General features: G+C 36.2%; 1 protein-coding gene across 4 annotated transcripts in view; it reads left to right on the top strand.

The window, feature by feature from the left end:
* The window catches only part of APLF (aprataxin and PNKP like factor), a 79,001-nt gene that overhangs the window by 4,406 nt on the left and 59,166 nt on the right, over window positions 1-15,429 (top strand). For 3 of the 4 annotated variants that reach the window (XR_007135107.1, XM_047781893.1, XM_047781896.1), the window contains exon 2: window positions 5,495-5,566. Coding sequence is in view for 3 of the 4 variants with exons in the window: in XM_047781893.1 (XP_047637849.1) it covers window positions 5,495-5,566 (72 nt within the window). In the remaining variant the exon portion in view is untranslated. Of the gene's footprint in view, window positions 1-5,016; window positions 5,038-5,494; window positions 5,567-15,429 lie in introns of those variants that run through there. The other variant, XM_047781895.1, reaches the window with a different exon arrangement.

The following is a 15,429-nucleotide window of genomic DNA, read 5'->3' as shown; positions in this document are numbered from 1 at the left end:
GAGCTCTTGTTATCTCACATCCTTGTCAGCATTTGGTGTTGTCTGAGTTTTGGATTTTGGCCATTCTAATATGTGTGTAGTGAACTGCTTTTCATCTACATATTTATTTCTAAATCATTATCTCCAAATTATCGTCTTCCATGTACTACTTACTGTGAATATGTCATCTTCTCACATACTCAGAGTAAGTACATTAGAGATGATAATTTGGAGATACTGATTCATATTCATGAATGTATTCATGAATACTGACACATTCATATTCTTGAGCTTCTGTTCAAGCTCCTTTCTCTGGTAAGTTCTTGAGGTAGTTTCTGGGTATCTGTATTTTTAAAAGCTCTGAAGGTGATTCTGTAGAGAAAGAGGATTTGGAAACCACTTCTAGGCACACTAAGTAGAATGCTTGGCACAAAATAGGTCTTGAAGAAATGTCTGCTGAGCTAAACTGAATAAATATTGAGAAACCTTCATTTCCCAAAGTCCCAAGTGGGGATTTAGACCCAGTTTTATCTTACTAAGCTGTACTTATTTTTTACGCAATTACCTCTTTTGTAATATATTAATGAAGAGGATAATGTTCTCACATTTGTGTAGCAGTCACTCTGCAAGCAGAATTGCAAGTCATACAGCTTAAGTGAGTTGAATTGCAAGTCAGAACAGTTCCATCGTATTGGCTAACAATTCGGTGACTTTGAATTAGGAGCTCGGAAATTACTGGATTTCACTTTTAAAAGATCCATATTTCATCAGTATCATGGATTATATAGTTGTTCGTGAGGTAGCCTGATAACCTAACTATTATTTACATTGTTACTCACATGAGAAAGTATATGTACAAGTTTCAGAGACCACATCCAGTATATAATAACCTTTTAAAGAGAGATCATTCATAAACTGCAATCTGCCTAGACAGCCTCTGGCCAAAATCAAGTCCATTTCCTCAAACTTGGCCTTTCTTAGTATCAGAAATTAGACTTGACACATTTCACATGCAGTGATGTTAAACATCTTTTATCAGCTAGCTTTTTCTCTGTTGAGAAGTAAGATCCACTTATCATCTGATGTTATGGCAGCCTCAGGGGTGATGACTGAGCTCTGGAGTATATGCTGAACCCAGCACTGAAAAGCACTCTAGATAAGAAAACTTTATGGTTTGTTGACTGGTTTATGGTAACCAGTCTGTCCACAGTTTGGGTCTTAATTTTAGATTTTACTGACCACCATACACAAAGTAAGTTTGGGGAAAAATTTTTGTGTAAATTATGCCTAAAATAGATCCCATGCTTCTTTAGGTTTTATGCATTTTCTCAAAATACAGGCTCAAGTTTCATAGCAGATGATTTTCTATTCTTCTCTACCATGAAAGATTGAGTTTGTTGTTGATAAAGCAAACTATCTTATGTGAAAACACTGTAAATTGTAAAGTATTGTACAATAAAAAATTTTATTATCTTAGACCTTGGTTTGTTATGTAATTTATACTGAAAAAGACAAACTTTGCCTCTTCTCTGTTCTTCCATTTATAGGAGGAGCTAGGCTAAATGGGAACATTGAATTGATGGACTATATTATATCTGCCTGTGGTGTTTAGAAATTTCTCTAGGAAAACATTGTCAGAAAATTAACTACTGTTGGATTTTCAGTAAATTCGAAAAAGTACCATTCTGTTTGATTCAGAGTCCAGTAGCTTTTCTGCTTTTACTATACTTAGGTTCATTTCTTATTTTTAGAATTTTGGAAATGATAAATAGGTCAGGGACCTTGACTCAGAACATCTAAGCATTTCTTTTTTTTCTTTTTGTCTTTTTGCCATTTCTAGGGCCGCTCCCACGGCGTATGGAAGTTCCCAGGCTAGGCGTCTAATCGGAGCTGTAGCCACCGGCCTACGCCAGAGCCACAGCAACACAGGATCCGAGCCGCGTCTGCGACCTCCACCACAGCTCATGGCAACGCCGGATTGTTAACCCACTGAGCAAGGGCAGGGATCGAACCCGCAACCTCATGGTTCCTAGTCGGATTCGTTAACCACTGCACCACGACGGGAACTCCAAGAGCATCTAAGCATTTCTGCTGATAGCATAAGAAAATGATTTTGTTTGACTTTAATAAATGCCAAAAAGAAATATTTGGCAGACAAATCACAGTCAGTTTCTCTATGTTTTCATAGCTTTTCTTCTACTATAAACTTCATGTCCTCAAAATGGAGAAAACTTGTACTGCATCATAGTACAGGAAATATTCAGTTCAAAGCCAGAAAATTAAAGATAAGGGATCCACATTGTAGCAATACAAAAGTGATATAAAAACAGAAAACCATGTCCCCTTTCAGGACACAGTATGAAGAATTCAAAATTTTTACCTTTTAAGGGTTTTTTCTATTGTATCTGAAGAAAAATTGCTCTCATGTTAGCTGTTGCTGATAAAGGGTAGGAGTAAGGTTCAGCATTATTCTTCAGTCTGTGTATTCTTCAGGATTTCTTTTCTGAGCTCCTGCTGTATACTTTGCAATTCTTTTAATGTTAAATGTTTTTTACTTGAATGCTCAATTTATTTGGTTTTTCTGTTTTCTGGTATTCCTTCTCTGGCTGAGCATAAATGAACATCTTTGCTGTTAGATGTCTAGTATCAATATACTAGTTGTTAGGATAATGTGTATTAATCATAATTGCTTTGGCTGCAAGTAACAGAAGTGTGATGAACAGCAGCTTAAATTGATTTTTCTTCTAGAACAGAATCTCAGGGGCAATCAGTCCAGGGTTGGTGCAGCTGCTCAGGGAACAGGCTTTTCTATGCTCCTCCTTGGTCATCCTTTACATGTAGCATCCAAGCCTGTAGTCACAGGATGGCTGCTGTACCTTAAGGTAATAAGCAGACAGAAAAAGAGAATGGCAGAGGGAAAAACGTGCACGCCAAGTGAACCTGTTCTTTTTTATTAGAAGACTGTTATCTTTCCAGCAACTCCACTCCGGTTTTAAAATGTAGTATTGGGAGTTCCCTTCGTGACTCAGCGGTTAACGAACCCAATTAGTATCCATGAGCTTGAGGGTTCGATCCCTGGCCTCGCTCAGCGGGTTAAGGATCCAGTGTTGCCATGAGCTGTGGTGTAGGTTGCAGATGCGAGGCTGGCGGCTGTAGCTCCAATTCAGTCCGTAGCTTGGGAACTTCCATGTGCTGTGAGTGAGGTCATGGAAAGCAAAATAAATAAATAAATAAATAAAATGTTGTTTTTGTTAGGTATGATGAGGCCTGTTAGAAAGATCATTTATTACTCACAGTTCCTGAGACAGAGAAGGGCACACCATGTCACACAGGGCCACAAGGGGTCAGTAAAGGCAGAAGGCAAAGAGAGCTAGGGGAAGTGCAGGAAAGCCTTGGTTGTGGTTTTCTTGGGAATGAATGGGGTACTATAGGAATGCACAGCTTGTAGTGAAATTATACTGTTGTAGAAACATGTGTCCACTAGAGGTCACATCATGCTTTTATATTGCTTCCTGTGAAACTACGGTTTGAAAAGAAAGAAACCCAAGCTGGACCATTACAGGAACCATCATTATGTCATGGTTTTATATTTGATACTTGTTACTCTGTTGGTTAGAAAATCAATTTGTGATATTGGAGTTAACAGTGAGATATCACCACCCAAGTTATAAATAGAAACTTCTTACTCTTTTAAAATTCTTTTTTTTTTGTCTTTTTTTTTTTTTGTTGTTGTTGTTGCTATTTCTTGGGCCGCTCCCGCGGCATATGGAGGTTCCCAGGCTAGGGGTTGAATTGGAGCTGTAGCCACCGGCCTACGCCAGAGCCACAGCAATGCAGGATCCGAGCCGCGTCTGCGACCTACACCACAGCTCACGGCAACGCCAACGCCGGATCGTTAACCCACTGAGCAAGGGCAGGGACCGAACCCGCAACCTCATGGTTCCTAGTCGGATTTGTTAACCACTGCGCCACGACAGGAACTCCTCTTTTAATTCTTGAAATTACTTCCGAATGATTACACGTAGACATAGAGTTATATATGACTACTTTTCTCATGCATTTATTTTTGTTAATATGTGTGGATTTGGATTGGAGTACTACCTGCTTGAAGAATGGCCTACATAAGCAGCTTAAATTCTCAGGACTTTCGATTTCCAAATATGTAAAATATGACTAATATCTATGACAGTATTATGGTGAAGCTCAGCCTGTAACTGAAAGTTCTATGCAAATGATAAAGTCTATGTGAATGGTAAAGTGCACTATCAGGTAACTGGTGTTGGGGGTCCCACTAAGGTATGTTATGGAAAGAATATAAGAACCTTCAAATTTCTATCCTCTTTTTTTCTGGTAGAATAGATCACTAGTTCATATTTAATTTTCTGAAATAGCCATTGCCACTAATAGTGGATATATTTTTAAAAAGGCTGCCTTTAAGATACTTTATTTTTAAAAAATGTTCTAAAACCTAACTGTAGCTCTGTTGAATATTCATGTATGTGGAATTCATTCCACTGTGATGCTGATGTTAATGTTTTTATATGGTCACAGCCTTAAGTGTAGAATAGCTTTCTGGTTAAAAAAAATGAATACTGATTCCTGGAAGTTTGTATTTTTATAAGTTTTTGCAGAACTGATGGGTTTAATTGAGTTTAAGCATTGCTGTAGTGTCTACTTTAATAATTTTGGTCCTGTTGTAGATAAGGTCAGAGATGAGTGACGCTAAGGTAACCAAGAGATAGGCCAAATGATTATGGTGTTAAGTAAAGTTGGTGATTAAAATGTTTTCACTATGTATCAGGCACAGATTACAAAGGAAATCTTAACTATTGTGTTAATGGCTGTGCAGGAATGGCTTAATTGGCAATTTCAACATTTAAGGTGCAAGCAGTTTTAAAACTTTGATATGCAGAAGTGATTGTTGGCATTATTATCAAAAACAGGAAGCAAATATATATTTTTAAAAATTTCTTCACTGTAAATACTTGGTTTTCACTTCTCCCTCTCCTGGCTTCCTGTTCTCTTAACTACTGCTGATGGCCCTGAGTGCAAATGCAGGTCTGTCTGACCCCAAAGCTTGTAGTCACACTTCTTACATTTATCGGACTGCTGCTTTTTAAAACCTTTTGTCATTATAACATACTATAAACTTCCTTATTTGAAATATTTTCTGATAAGTACATATTATATAGAATTTTTTCTCATTTTATAAATTTTATTGGTAAGAATCCCCACTAAATGTCTATCTTGGATGGAAACTATCATGAAAGGATTTGGGATCTGTTAGATTCGAAGCCTTGAGTCTCTACTGTTTATTCTTCTGTGACTTTGAGCAGGTCCCTGAATCTCTGAGTTGTTCCATTATTTGCTCAGTGAGGACAGCTGTTTCAATATACAGTTGTCAATGAATGATAGGTTTCATATCTAGCCTACTGTTTCAGAAACATTGCTGTAGGGTTTTTGTTGTTGTTTATGGAAGTGGCTGTCTTTGAAATTTTTATGTTTTCCTCTATAGATAACAGACAAGAGAGTGTCCAGAAGACATGCCATTCTTGAGGTAGTGGATGGTCAGCTTCGAATCAAACCGGTAAATATATTATTATTAATATTTGAACTTTCTCTCTCTCGCTTTTTTCCATTTCTTTTTTTTTTGTCTTTTTAGGGCTGCACACATGATATATGGAGGTTCCCAGGCTAGAGGTCGAATCGGAGCTGTATCTGCTAGCCTATGCCACAGCCACAGCAACATCAGATCTGAGTTGTGTCTGCGACCTACACCACAGCTCATGGCAATGTCGGATTCTTAACCCACTAAGCGAGGCCAGGGATTGAACCTGTGTCCTCATGGTTGCCAGTGAGATTTGTTTCCACTGAGCCATGATGGGAACTCCACCTGTTTCCATTTCCTATTGGAGGGGGTTATTTTTAAGGTTGTGGAAATAGGGCATTGATGTCAGAATATGTTTATCCTGTTGTCAAAAGGTAACTTGGAGATTAAGATCTAAACTATTTAAACTATCTTTTTTCCCTCCATAGGGCAGTGCTACATTTATATAGACTCTTAATGAAAGGTGATTGCCAGTTTATGGATACATTATGATTTTGTTCATGAATGGATATTACAAATAAGATTCTGTAAGAAAGTCCATAGCTGGGTGTAATGGTTGATTATGTTGAGATGCAGGAGCAACCAAAGTCATTTAAATTTTATAGGCTTGTTTTTGTTTCGTTGTTGTTTTCTTTTTGGCTATGCCTGTGGTGGCATGTGGAAGTTTCTGGGCCAGGGATCAAACCCATGCCACAGCAGCAACCCAAGCCACTGCAGTGACAATGCTGGACCTTTAACCTGCTGTGCTGCAGGAGAACTCCTATTATAGGCTTGTTTTAATAGATTTTTATACCTAGAGTATTTTCCAAATTGGCTTAATAAAGATGCTTAATTGGAGTTGTGTCTATACTTGGATGAAAAGTATTCAGATGTATTTTGAACTTCTGTGATGATTTAAAAGAGTATGAGTAATATAAAATAAGTATACTTAAAGGTGATTTTATTAATGGAAAATTTTCCCTGAGTTAAGTTTCATCCATTAGGAAGTGGGTCAGAGTTCTATATGGGAATTTAACAATGTTCAGTCAAAGAAGACACCTTTTAGAAAACATTCTTTACCTTTATTTGGTCTTTAAATAGATTGTGCTTATATAAGTCAACAGATACTTTTATGAGCACCAAATTGTGGTAGTTAGTAGTTAGAGCAAACATTCCTGGTTAGATTGTAGATATAAAACTAAAACTTGGGGTGGAAAAATTAATTTATTTAAATTTTACCTTTGGAATTTCCTGGTAGCACAGGCAGGCTACTGGCATTGTCATGGCTGTGGCTCATGTCATTGCTGTGGTGTGAGTTCAGTCCCTGGCCTGGGAACTTCCCCATGCTGTGGGCATGACCAAAAAAGAAAAAAAAAAAAAAACAAAAAACGAATTTGTTTTAAAAAATAAATAAAGTACTGAGCATCTATCTTAAAAATACATTTTACCTTTGTTTATATTTATCTTTTAAATATTTAAAATTTTTATCTATTTTATCTATTATATGAACTTTTAGTATGTGACTTAAATACATGGGAAAAAGGTAAATATTTTAAATCTTTTCTTGGTACCATTATTTTTGACAGCTTAGAATTTATAATTCTACATAGCTAGCAAGTCGTTAAATGGGAGTTAGAACTCAGGTTCTTTGAACTCTATGCAGCATTTTTTTTCATCGTATTTTCCAAGTTGGAATTCTTTTGCGAATTGGTGTTCTCTTCTTTAAAAAAAAAATCTTGAAGTTAATACTAATTGTTGATTTATCCTCACCAGAGGTTTTAGTGCCTTCAGTTGAATAGACTTTTAGAACTGAAAGCAATCTTAGATTCCGGCTTATGTATGTGGAAATTTGACTTGTGCCAGAGCTGGCATTGCCTTTCAGTGGAGAAGAGGACTTTTTTTTTTTTTTTTTTTTAATACCAGTGAATGATACTAGACAGTTGTTTGTTTCCAGGCGGTAAAAAGTAATCCCTTCCCCCACCTCAAATCATACACAAAAGTCAATTCCAGATAGATTCATTGTGAAAGTCAAAACTATGAAATTGTTAGAAGATAACACAGGAAAAAGCCTTTATGACCTTAGAGTGGGGAGAGGTTTCTAAATAAGATATAAAAAGCAGAAAGATTGAAAGATTAGGTAAAAGAAAGGAAACTGAAAAAAAGGCAGTTACGTAAAATTAAGAACCTTTGCTTATCAAAAGACACTGTAGTAAAAATGAAAAATATAGTAGGGAGAAGATATTTAAAACTCATATAATTGACAAAGGAGTGATATCCAAAATTTATAGTAAATGCCTTCAATCAATGAGAAAAAGATAATCTGATAGAAAAAAATGGGCTGAAGACTTAGGTGGCACATTGTGGAAGTGGAAACCTGACTAGTTAGTGTACATGAAAAGCAGGTGCTCAGCCTCCTTATTTAGATGGAAAAATAAGTGAAAACCCAATGAGATACCATTCCACACCCAACAGATGGGCAAAAACGAAGATGAACAATTTCAAGTGTTGGTGAGGATGTAGAACAAGTATGGGCGGGAGCTTAACTAGTGCAGCCACTTTGGAAAATAACTCTGTGTTATTTTGTAAAGACGAAGTCTTGTATTCCTACCAAGCCAGACCTAACACACACACACACACACAAACACACACACACACACACACACACCAAGAGATGTGTACGAGAACCTGAAGAGCAAAATTATTTACAATTTAGCCAAACACTAGAAAAAAAATAAAAATTTCCATCAATAGTAAAATGAATAAATGTATTTATTTAATGAAATAAACTACAACAGTGAATATACATGACAGAAAAAGCTGAAAAAACATGGATTAAAATTAGGAACATAGTACTGAATGATAAAAGTAAGCATTGGCAGAATATATACAGTATGGCCCCATTTATTATAAGATTAAAAATCCTACAAAATAAACAGTATATTCAGGATCATAAATATAGGCGGTAAAACCTTGAAGAAAATCAAGGAAGTGGTAAACAGAAAAATCAGGATAATTCCATCTGAGGGAACTGAGAAGAGAATGTTTAGGGAAAGACTCACAGGGAATATCAAAGACAATGGTAATATTCTTAAATGGGGTGGTGGGTCCAAACATATCTACCTGTATGATATCTCTAAAAAAATATCATGGAACATTTATAGCATGAAAAAAGTGTAAAGAATAGTACAGTATACTGCAGTTATTTCTGTATTGCCAAACTACCAAACATTGGAAGACATGAAAAAGTTTATTTAATTTTAAGGATATGTGCATCTCTAATACTAGAATTTGATTGCACTTTTAGAAAAATATTTAATTGGGTTTTGAATTTTATCCCAAGAATTATTATATTCACATTATATTAGTTGAAAGAAAGCTGCTTCTTGAACTTAGTGATGTATGTATAGGTTCTTTGATTTATGTAGTGCTTGATTTCTTGTTTATATTAATATAGTTTCAATAAAATGTCTATCCCCTTGAAATAGATTTGTTTAATCAGCTACATATTGTAGCTGCACCTTCAAGGTGCAATTTTTTAATATATTTTAATTTCATTGTATTATTATTATTTTATCTTTTTAGGACCACACCTGCGGCATATGGAAGTTCCTAGGCTAGGGCTTGAATCAGAGCTGTAGCCACTGGCCTACACCACAGCCACAGCAAGTCCAGATCTGAGCCTCATCTGTGACCTACACCACAGCTCATGGCAAGGCTGGATCCTTAACCCACTGAGGGAGGCCAGGGATCGAACCTGAATCCTTATGTATGCTAGTCAGATTTATTTCCACTGAGCCATGACAGGAACTCCTCAAGATGCAATTTAGATAAATTTAGATAAATTCTAAAACTGATTTTTTAATGGAATTTTACGGTCTGAAATAGTTGAGTGTGAGATGAGCAGATGACTTCTAGTTTATTCATTTTATCTTAATGTGTGTTAAATATCACTTATTCTCTGTTCCCCAGTCAATCACAAATTATTTGATCTTCTAAAGCAAGTTGTATATACAACTCTAATAAAGTGTTGACAGAGACGTTTTAGTTTAAAAAACTTTGTAAAATTTTTTAAACTTAGCAAATATTTTATGATGATCCCTTATGTATGCTGTATACTCTACATTATGTTTAAGAAATTAAATATTTTCCACTTTCCCTCAAATTAGAAATCCAATTAAATGAAAAAGTATCTTTGACAATGATAGATGAATACAATTAGGGCAGAAATTAATTTGTACTTTTAAATTGGATGAATTTGCCTTTTTTCCCCCTCTAATATTTCCCTTTAGAAAAGGCTCTAGCTCTTATCAGTTCTTGGAAATAGTACATGAGGAGATAATATTAGCTCATGAGGAGATGATATTAGCTTTTTTGTGTGTCATTTAAATTTAATCTACAGTCTTGTATCAGCAGGGAGAAAATGCATTATAAAGGCAAAATGACGGCTGTTCTCTGTAAATGACTGTATCGCCAGTGGTTGGTTAAGTCCTCAGGGTAAATTCATAGCTGTCCATGCTTTTATTTCATTTTATCAAAAACTTACTCTTTGGTCCTTGGGTGACTGAGAGAATAGTTCTATAACTACATATAAATTGAAAAAGACATATATATATATATATAATATATATATATTTTTTTGCCATTTTGTGTTGATTTTCAAAACACACATCTTTAGATAATTGTACCCTTTCTATCGCACAATAAAATTTCTGAGTTGTGATTGTTTTTCTTTCCATGAAATTATAAGTGTACTTGTAAAATAGCTATAAAACATGACAATAGCTTTCCCACAACTCATTTTGTTTAAAAAATGCTCTCCAAATTAAAAAAAAAAAAAATGAAAAGAGGAGCTCCTTTTTTTTGGTACACATCAATCTTTTTTAATATTTAATGATAACTTTAAGAGAAAGCTATTGAAAATTGATTTGTATTTTAGTTCTCTTCCTTCATGGATAGTGCATCCTTTACACCACTTCAAAGAGCGTGGTATCCATTTTTGTTAACATTTATAATCCCATGGATATGTGAAAAGGCACACACCCTGTATGTGCCTCTATTTAGGTAGCTTGTATCTTTCATTCACTGTGGATGTGGGTTTGCCAGTATTTTTTCCTACCCTTGTGTGCTTTTAGAATCAAAGTTAAATTAGCCTCATTGAAGGAACCAAAACCTTTCATCTTTTCTGGTCTTAGGAAGAGTTTGGGTATTATGAAAAAAATCTTTAATTCATATGAGTCCAGTTTTGGGAGGAATTGGAAAGATTTTTAATTATAGATTGTATATTAAAATTATACATCTAATTCAATCTCTTTTTTTAATAATTAAGTACTTTTTAAACAAGCTGCATATACACATAAACGTACCTTTTTTTAAAGTCAGTTTGGAGTATATCCAAGATAGTTGCCAATTTTGACCACATTTACAAACATATTGGTATTAAATATTTATAGTATTCTATTATTTTTCAAAAGCTTTATGTGTACGTATGTTATTTTCATTCCAAATAATGTGTCCTCTTTTTTTATTAGTATTTTTAGATTTTTGTCTGTAACTTTTAAATAACTCATCTTTTAGACTTGTATGTGTGACTTTTAAGTTGGAGTGTATGAAGTTTGACATGGATTTAAAAAAAAAACTTATTCAATAGTATTTATTTAGATATAAGGTATGGGAACAAACATTAGATTTCTTAGAATGTCATTTTTGCCCTTAGTTCTGAGATCTCCTGTATGAACATTTTTAGGAAAAGAAAAAGATCATCACAGACCATACAGATTGGTCTACTTTGCCTATGGATTGATTTGCTAGATGCCTAATATTTAACCACCTATCACTTAAATATCAAGTGATTTCAGCTGAGGAAAAAATACTCAAACTGAATGTTTCTTTGACTTTGGGTTTGTGCTATCTTTTTAAAGAAATGTAATTATTTTCCTTTCCTGAGTATTTTACTTTTTCTTAGAACCATATGCCTTTGTATTTAGCATCTTAGATTTTATAGACTTAGGACTATGTCATTATTTAATATTGTTCAGAGATTCATCTAAATCTTTAAAATACTCATGAATGAGAACATGATCTTAGCCTGTATAAAAAGAAAACCTCATTTAAAAAATATTCAGGGTTCAGGCAGAAGCTATGTATATTCCTGTTTTCACCCTTGTCCTTCGGCTCCCTAACATTCCTCACTGGTGACCATGGCGTAGTTCAGGAACGGGAGGCTTCACTTAAAAGGCAGAGGAGTAGCAGGGAACATTTCCAAGCCCATCAATGTGTAAAAGCACTCAAGAGCTCTAGCCATGAGTCAGAGAGCCACACTGAGAGATAAATCAGGGGTGGCTGACAGAAGGTTTCTAAGCATTGTTTCAATTATAACTTGATTTTTTTTTTTTAAAAATCAAACATTCACAGCTCTTTTTAGGAATATGATGTTGCATAAATTATACTGCATCTCTATCCTTATGCAGTCTTATATATAGTTTTAAAATGTCTCTGACATTTTTGGTAGAAATCATTTTCTACCTAATTTGTGTAGGCTCTGTTTTTAATTTCTACTTCTACTTTTTATCTCCAAATTTTATTTTATTGCTTTCTTTTTTTTTCTTTTTGCCTTTTCTAGGGCCGCTCCCGCGGCATATGGAAATTCCCAGACTAGGGGTTGAATCAGAGCTGTAGCCGCTGGCCTACGCCAGAGCCACAGCAACACGGGATCCAATCCACATCTGTGACCTACACCACAGCTCAGGGCAATGCCAGATCCTTAACCCACTGAGCAAGGCCAGGGATCGAACCCGCAACCTCATGGTTCCTGGTCGGATTCATTAACCACTGTGCCACGACGACGGGAACTCCTTTATTGCTTTCTTTTAATGCAGATTTCTTTTAATGCAGATTTCTTTTAATGCAGATTTAAAGACGATAGGTCAGATCTTTTTGAAATTCAGTAGCCAGTACTAGGTAAATTAATATTCATTGCAGCTTTCAAAATTGTCTTTTTTTTTTTTTCTTTTTAAAAATTTGGGCTTTTAGGTATTAATGCCTATTCTCCTGGCAGCTTTTGCTTTAATGCTCCTTATTCTATATTAACCCTCCCTCCCCTTCCCTGGCCTTGGTTAAACATACTCTTTAGATAGTTAGGTTTCTAAAATGGAGTCATTTTCTTTCTCAATTGAGCTAAATAGTTTCTGGTTCTTTTCCTCAAATTTCATAGTTCTCTGCTCACTTTAAAAGTATATTATGGTATTTGATCAAATGAAGTCATATGAAGTGACAGCTAAAGTTACTTGGGTGATTTTCTTGGGGTTTTGAAAGCCAGTAAGTTCATGTGCCCAGCTGCTTGCTGCCAGGAGCATTTTAGAGGATGAAAATGGATTCTGTTTAAAATTTAGTTTACCTAATTGATTAGATTATAATTTTAAAAAATTGTGCAATATGATATCTTGTAGAGAATGGAATTAAAGAATTTTAGGAGTGAATCTATTTAACTCTATGCTATTCAACAGGTCATATTTTTAGTAAATACAGTGGATTTCAAACCTCACTTCTTATTGTGAACTATTTGGAACCACTCCTGAGATTATTCACTAAACACTGACAGTTGAAATATCATTGATTCTTCCTGCTCTTAGAGACTTCTGTAGTCATTTTAATCATAGTTAAGACTGTGTTAGGTACAGTTTTCTGTACCCGTGTACTTAGTGGTGATTTATCAGATGATTATAAGTAATCTTTGAGCTGATAGGGACTGGTTCCGATAGTTCAAGGGGAAAGACCGGGTGGGATAAGACATTACTGAGGCTGTAGTAGATAAAAGAGCATTTTGAGTAGGTCTCCATTATTGGATTAAAGATTGTATGTATAGGGTGAAGATTTTGGTGTGCGACGTGGGGAGATGAGGTTGGAAACCTTCACTGCTATCCTTTGTTTATATTGGAGAATTATCAGAGACCTTACATAGGAAAATGTGAAAGAACAACTTGGGAAGCAGTGAGGTGAACAAAGGGAGACTTGATGTGGTGTTAGCACGCACAAGCAAGAAATGCAAACAGTGGGTAAGAGCTTGAGCTAGGGCAGTGACTGCAGATGGACTTGGGATACTTCATAGGTAAATGATCACGGACTTGACCTTTGGATGGAGTGGAACATCAACTTTGTGGATGTTCATTAAAAGTTTGTGGATATTTTGGAGTCCCCATTGTGGCTCAGTGGAAACGAATCTGACTAGTATCCATGAGGATGCAGGTTTGATCCCTGGCCTCGCTCAGTGGGCTGAGGATCTAGCATTGCCTTGAGGTGTGGTGTAGGTCGCAGATGCAGCTGCGTTGCTGTGGCTGTGGTGTAGGTCAGCAGCTGTAGCTCTGATTCGACCCCTAGCCTGGGAACCTCCAAATGCCACAGGCGCGGCCCTAAAAAGAAAAAAAAAGTTTGTGGCTACTTTGGCATGCTTTAATATATAATAGAAATGAAATCAGAGTAACTTATATTTACCCTTGAGATGCCTTGTTATTTTTGTGTAGAAATAGGCATTTAAAAAAAATAAAATCAGGAGTTCCCGTCGTGGCGCAGTGGTTAAGGAATCCGACTAGGAACCATGAGGTTTCGGGTTCAGTCCCTGCGCTTGCTCAGTGGGTTAATGATCCGGCATTGCCGTGAGCTGTGGTGTAGGTTGCAGACGCGGCTCGGATCCCGAGTTGCTGTGGCTCTGGCGTAGGCCTGAGACTACAGCTCTGATTCGACCCCTAGCCTGGGAACCTCCATATGCCGCGGGAGCGGCCCAAGATATAGCAAAAAGACAAAATAAAGTAAAATAAAATAAAATCAAGGAGTTCCTGTCGTGGTGCAGTGGTTAACGAATCTGACTAGGAACCATGAGGTTGTGGGTTTGATCCCTGACCTTGCTCAGTGGGTTAAGGATCTGGTGTTGCTGTGAGCTGTGGTGTAGGTTGCAGATGTGGCTCAGATCTGGCGTTGCTGTGGCTCTGGCATAGGCTGGTGGCTACAGCTCCAATTCGACCCCTAGCCTGGGAACCTCCATATGCTGCGGGAGTGGCTCAAGAAAAGACAAAAAGTCAAAACAAACAAACAAACAACAAATGTAAAATAAATTATGCAAAGTAGCCTACCAAAGTTAACAACATTATTTGCTTTTATAACACTATTCTAGACTTGTTTATACTGTACTTATAGTGTATAAAGGATTAAGATTTTTTAAAATGAAAGTGTGTTTAATAAAAATTTTTTTTGTCTTTTGTCTTTTTTTTTTTTTTTGGTTGTTGTTGTTGTTGTTGTTGCTATTTCTTGGGCCGCTCCCACGGCACATGGAGGTTCCCAGGCTAGGGGTCGAATCGGAGCTGTAGCCACCGGCCTACGCCAGAGCCACAGCAACGCGGGATCCGAGCCGCGTCTGCAACCTACACCACAGCTCACGGCAACGCCGGATCGGTAACCCACTGAGCAAGGGCAGGGACGGAACCCGCAACCTCATGGTTCCTAGTCGGATTCGTTAACCACTGCACCACGACGGGAACTCCCTGTTTAATAAAAATTTTAACCAAGTTTCCCAATAAAAAGAAAAATGCTGAGGGATAAAAAGAAAAATGTTGATGCATTTCTAGAATTTCAAAATACATTAAAAAGAGGCCTGTTTTAAGCTTGCTTAATTTTTCCATAATGAATATTTTTTTACAGCAGGAATAAGGGTTTTTACCTTTCAACTCAGAAAAAAGAAAACATGTGTTAATACCTACATATGTTTTAAATGGTTGAGATCAGAAACGGTTTTGATGCATGAAAATATAGTTGTATCTCAAGATATCTTAATGAAGTATAAATAGAAAAACAATGTTCATCATAGTCCAATTTTA

This window comes from Phacochoerus africanus, chromosome 5 (genome assembly GCF_016906955.1).
Source record: "Phacochoerus africanus isolate WHEZ1 chromosome 5, ROS_Pafr_v1, whole genome shotgun sequence".
In the NCBI taxonomy this organism is placed as follows: domain Eukaryota; kingdom Metazoa; phylum Chordata; class Mammalia; order Artiodactyla; family Suidae; genus Phacochoerus; species Phacochoerus africanus.
Note: the sequence above shows the minus strand (reverse complement) of the source record. Positions and strands in the feature narration are given on the sequence as shown.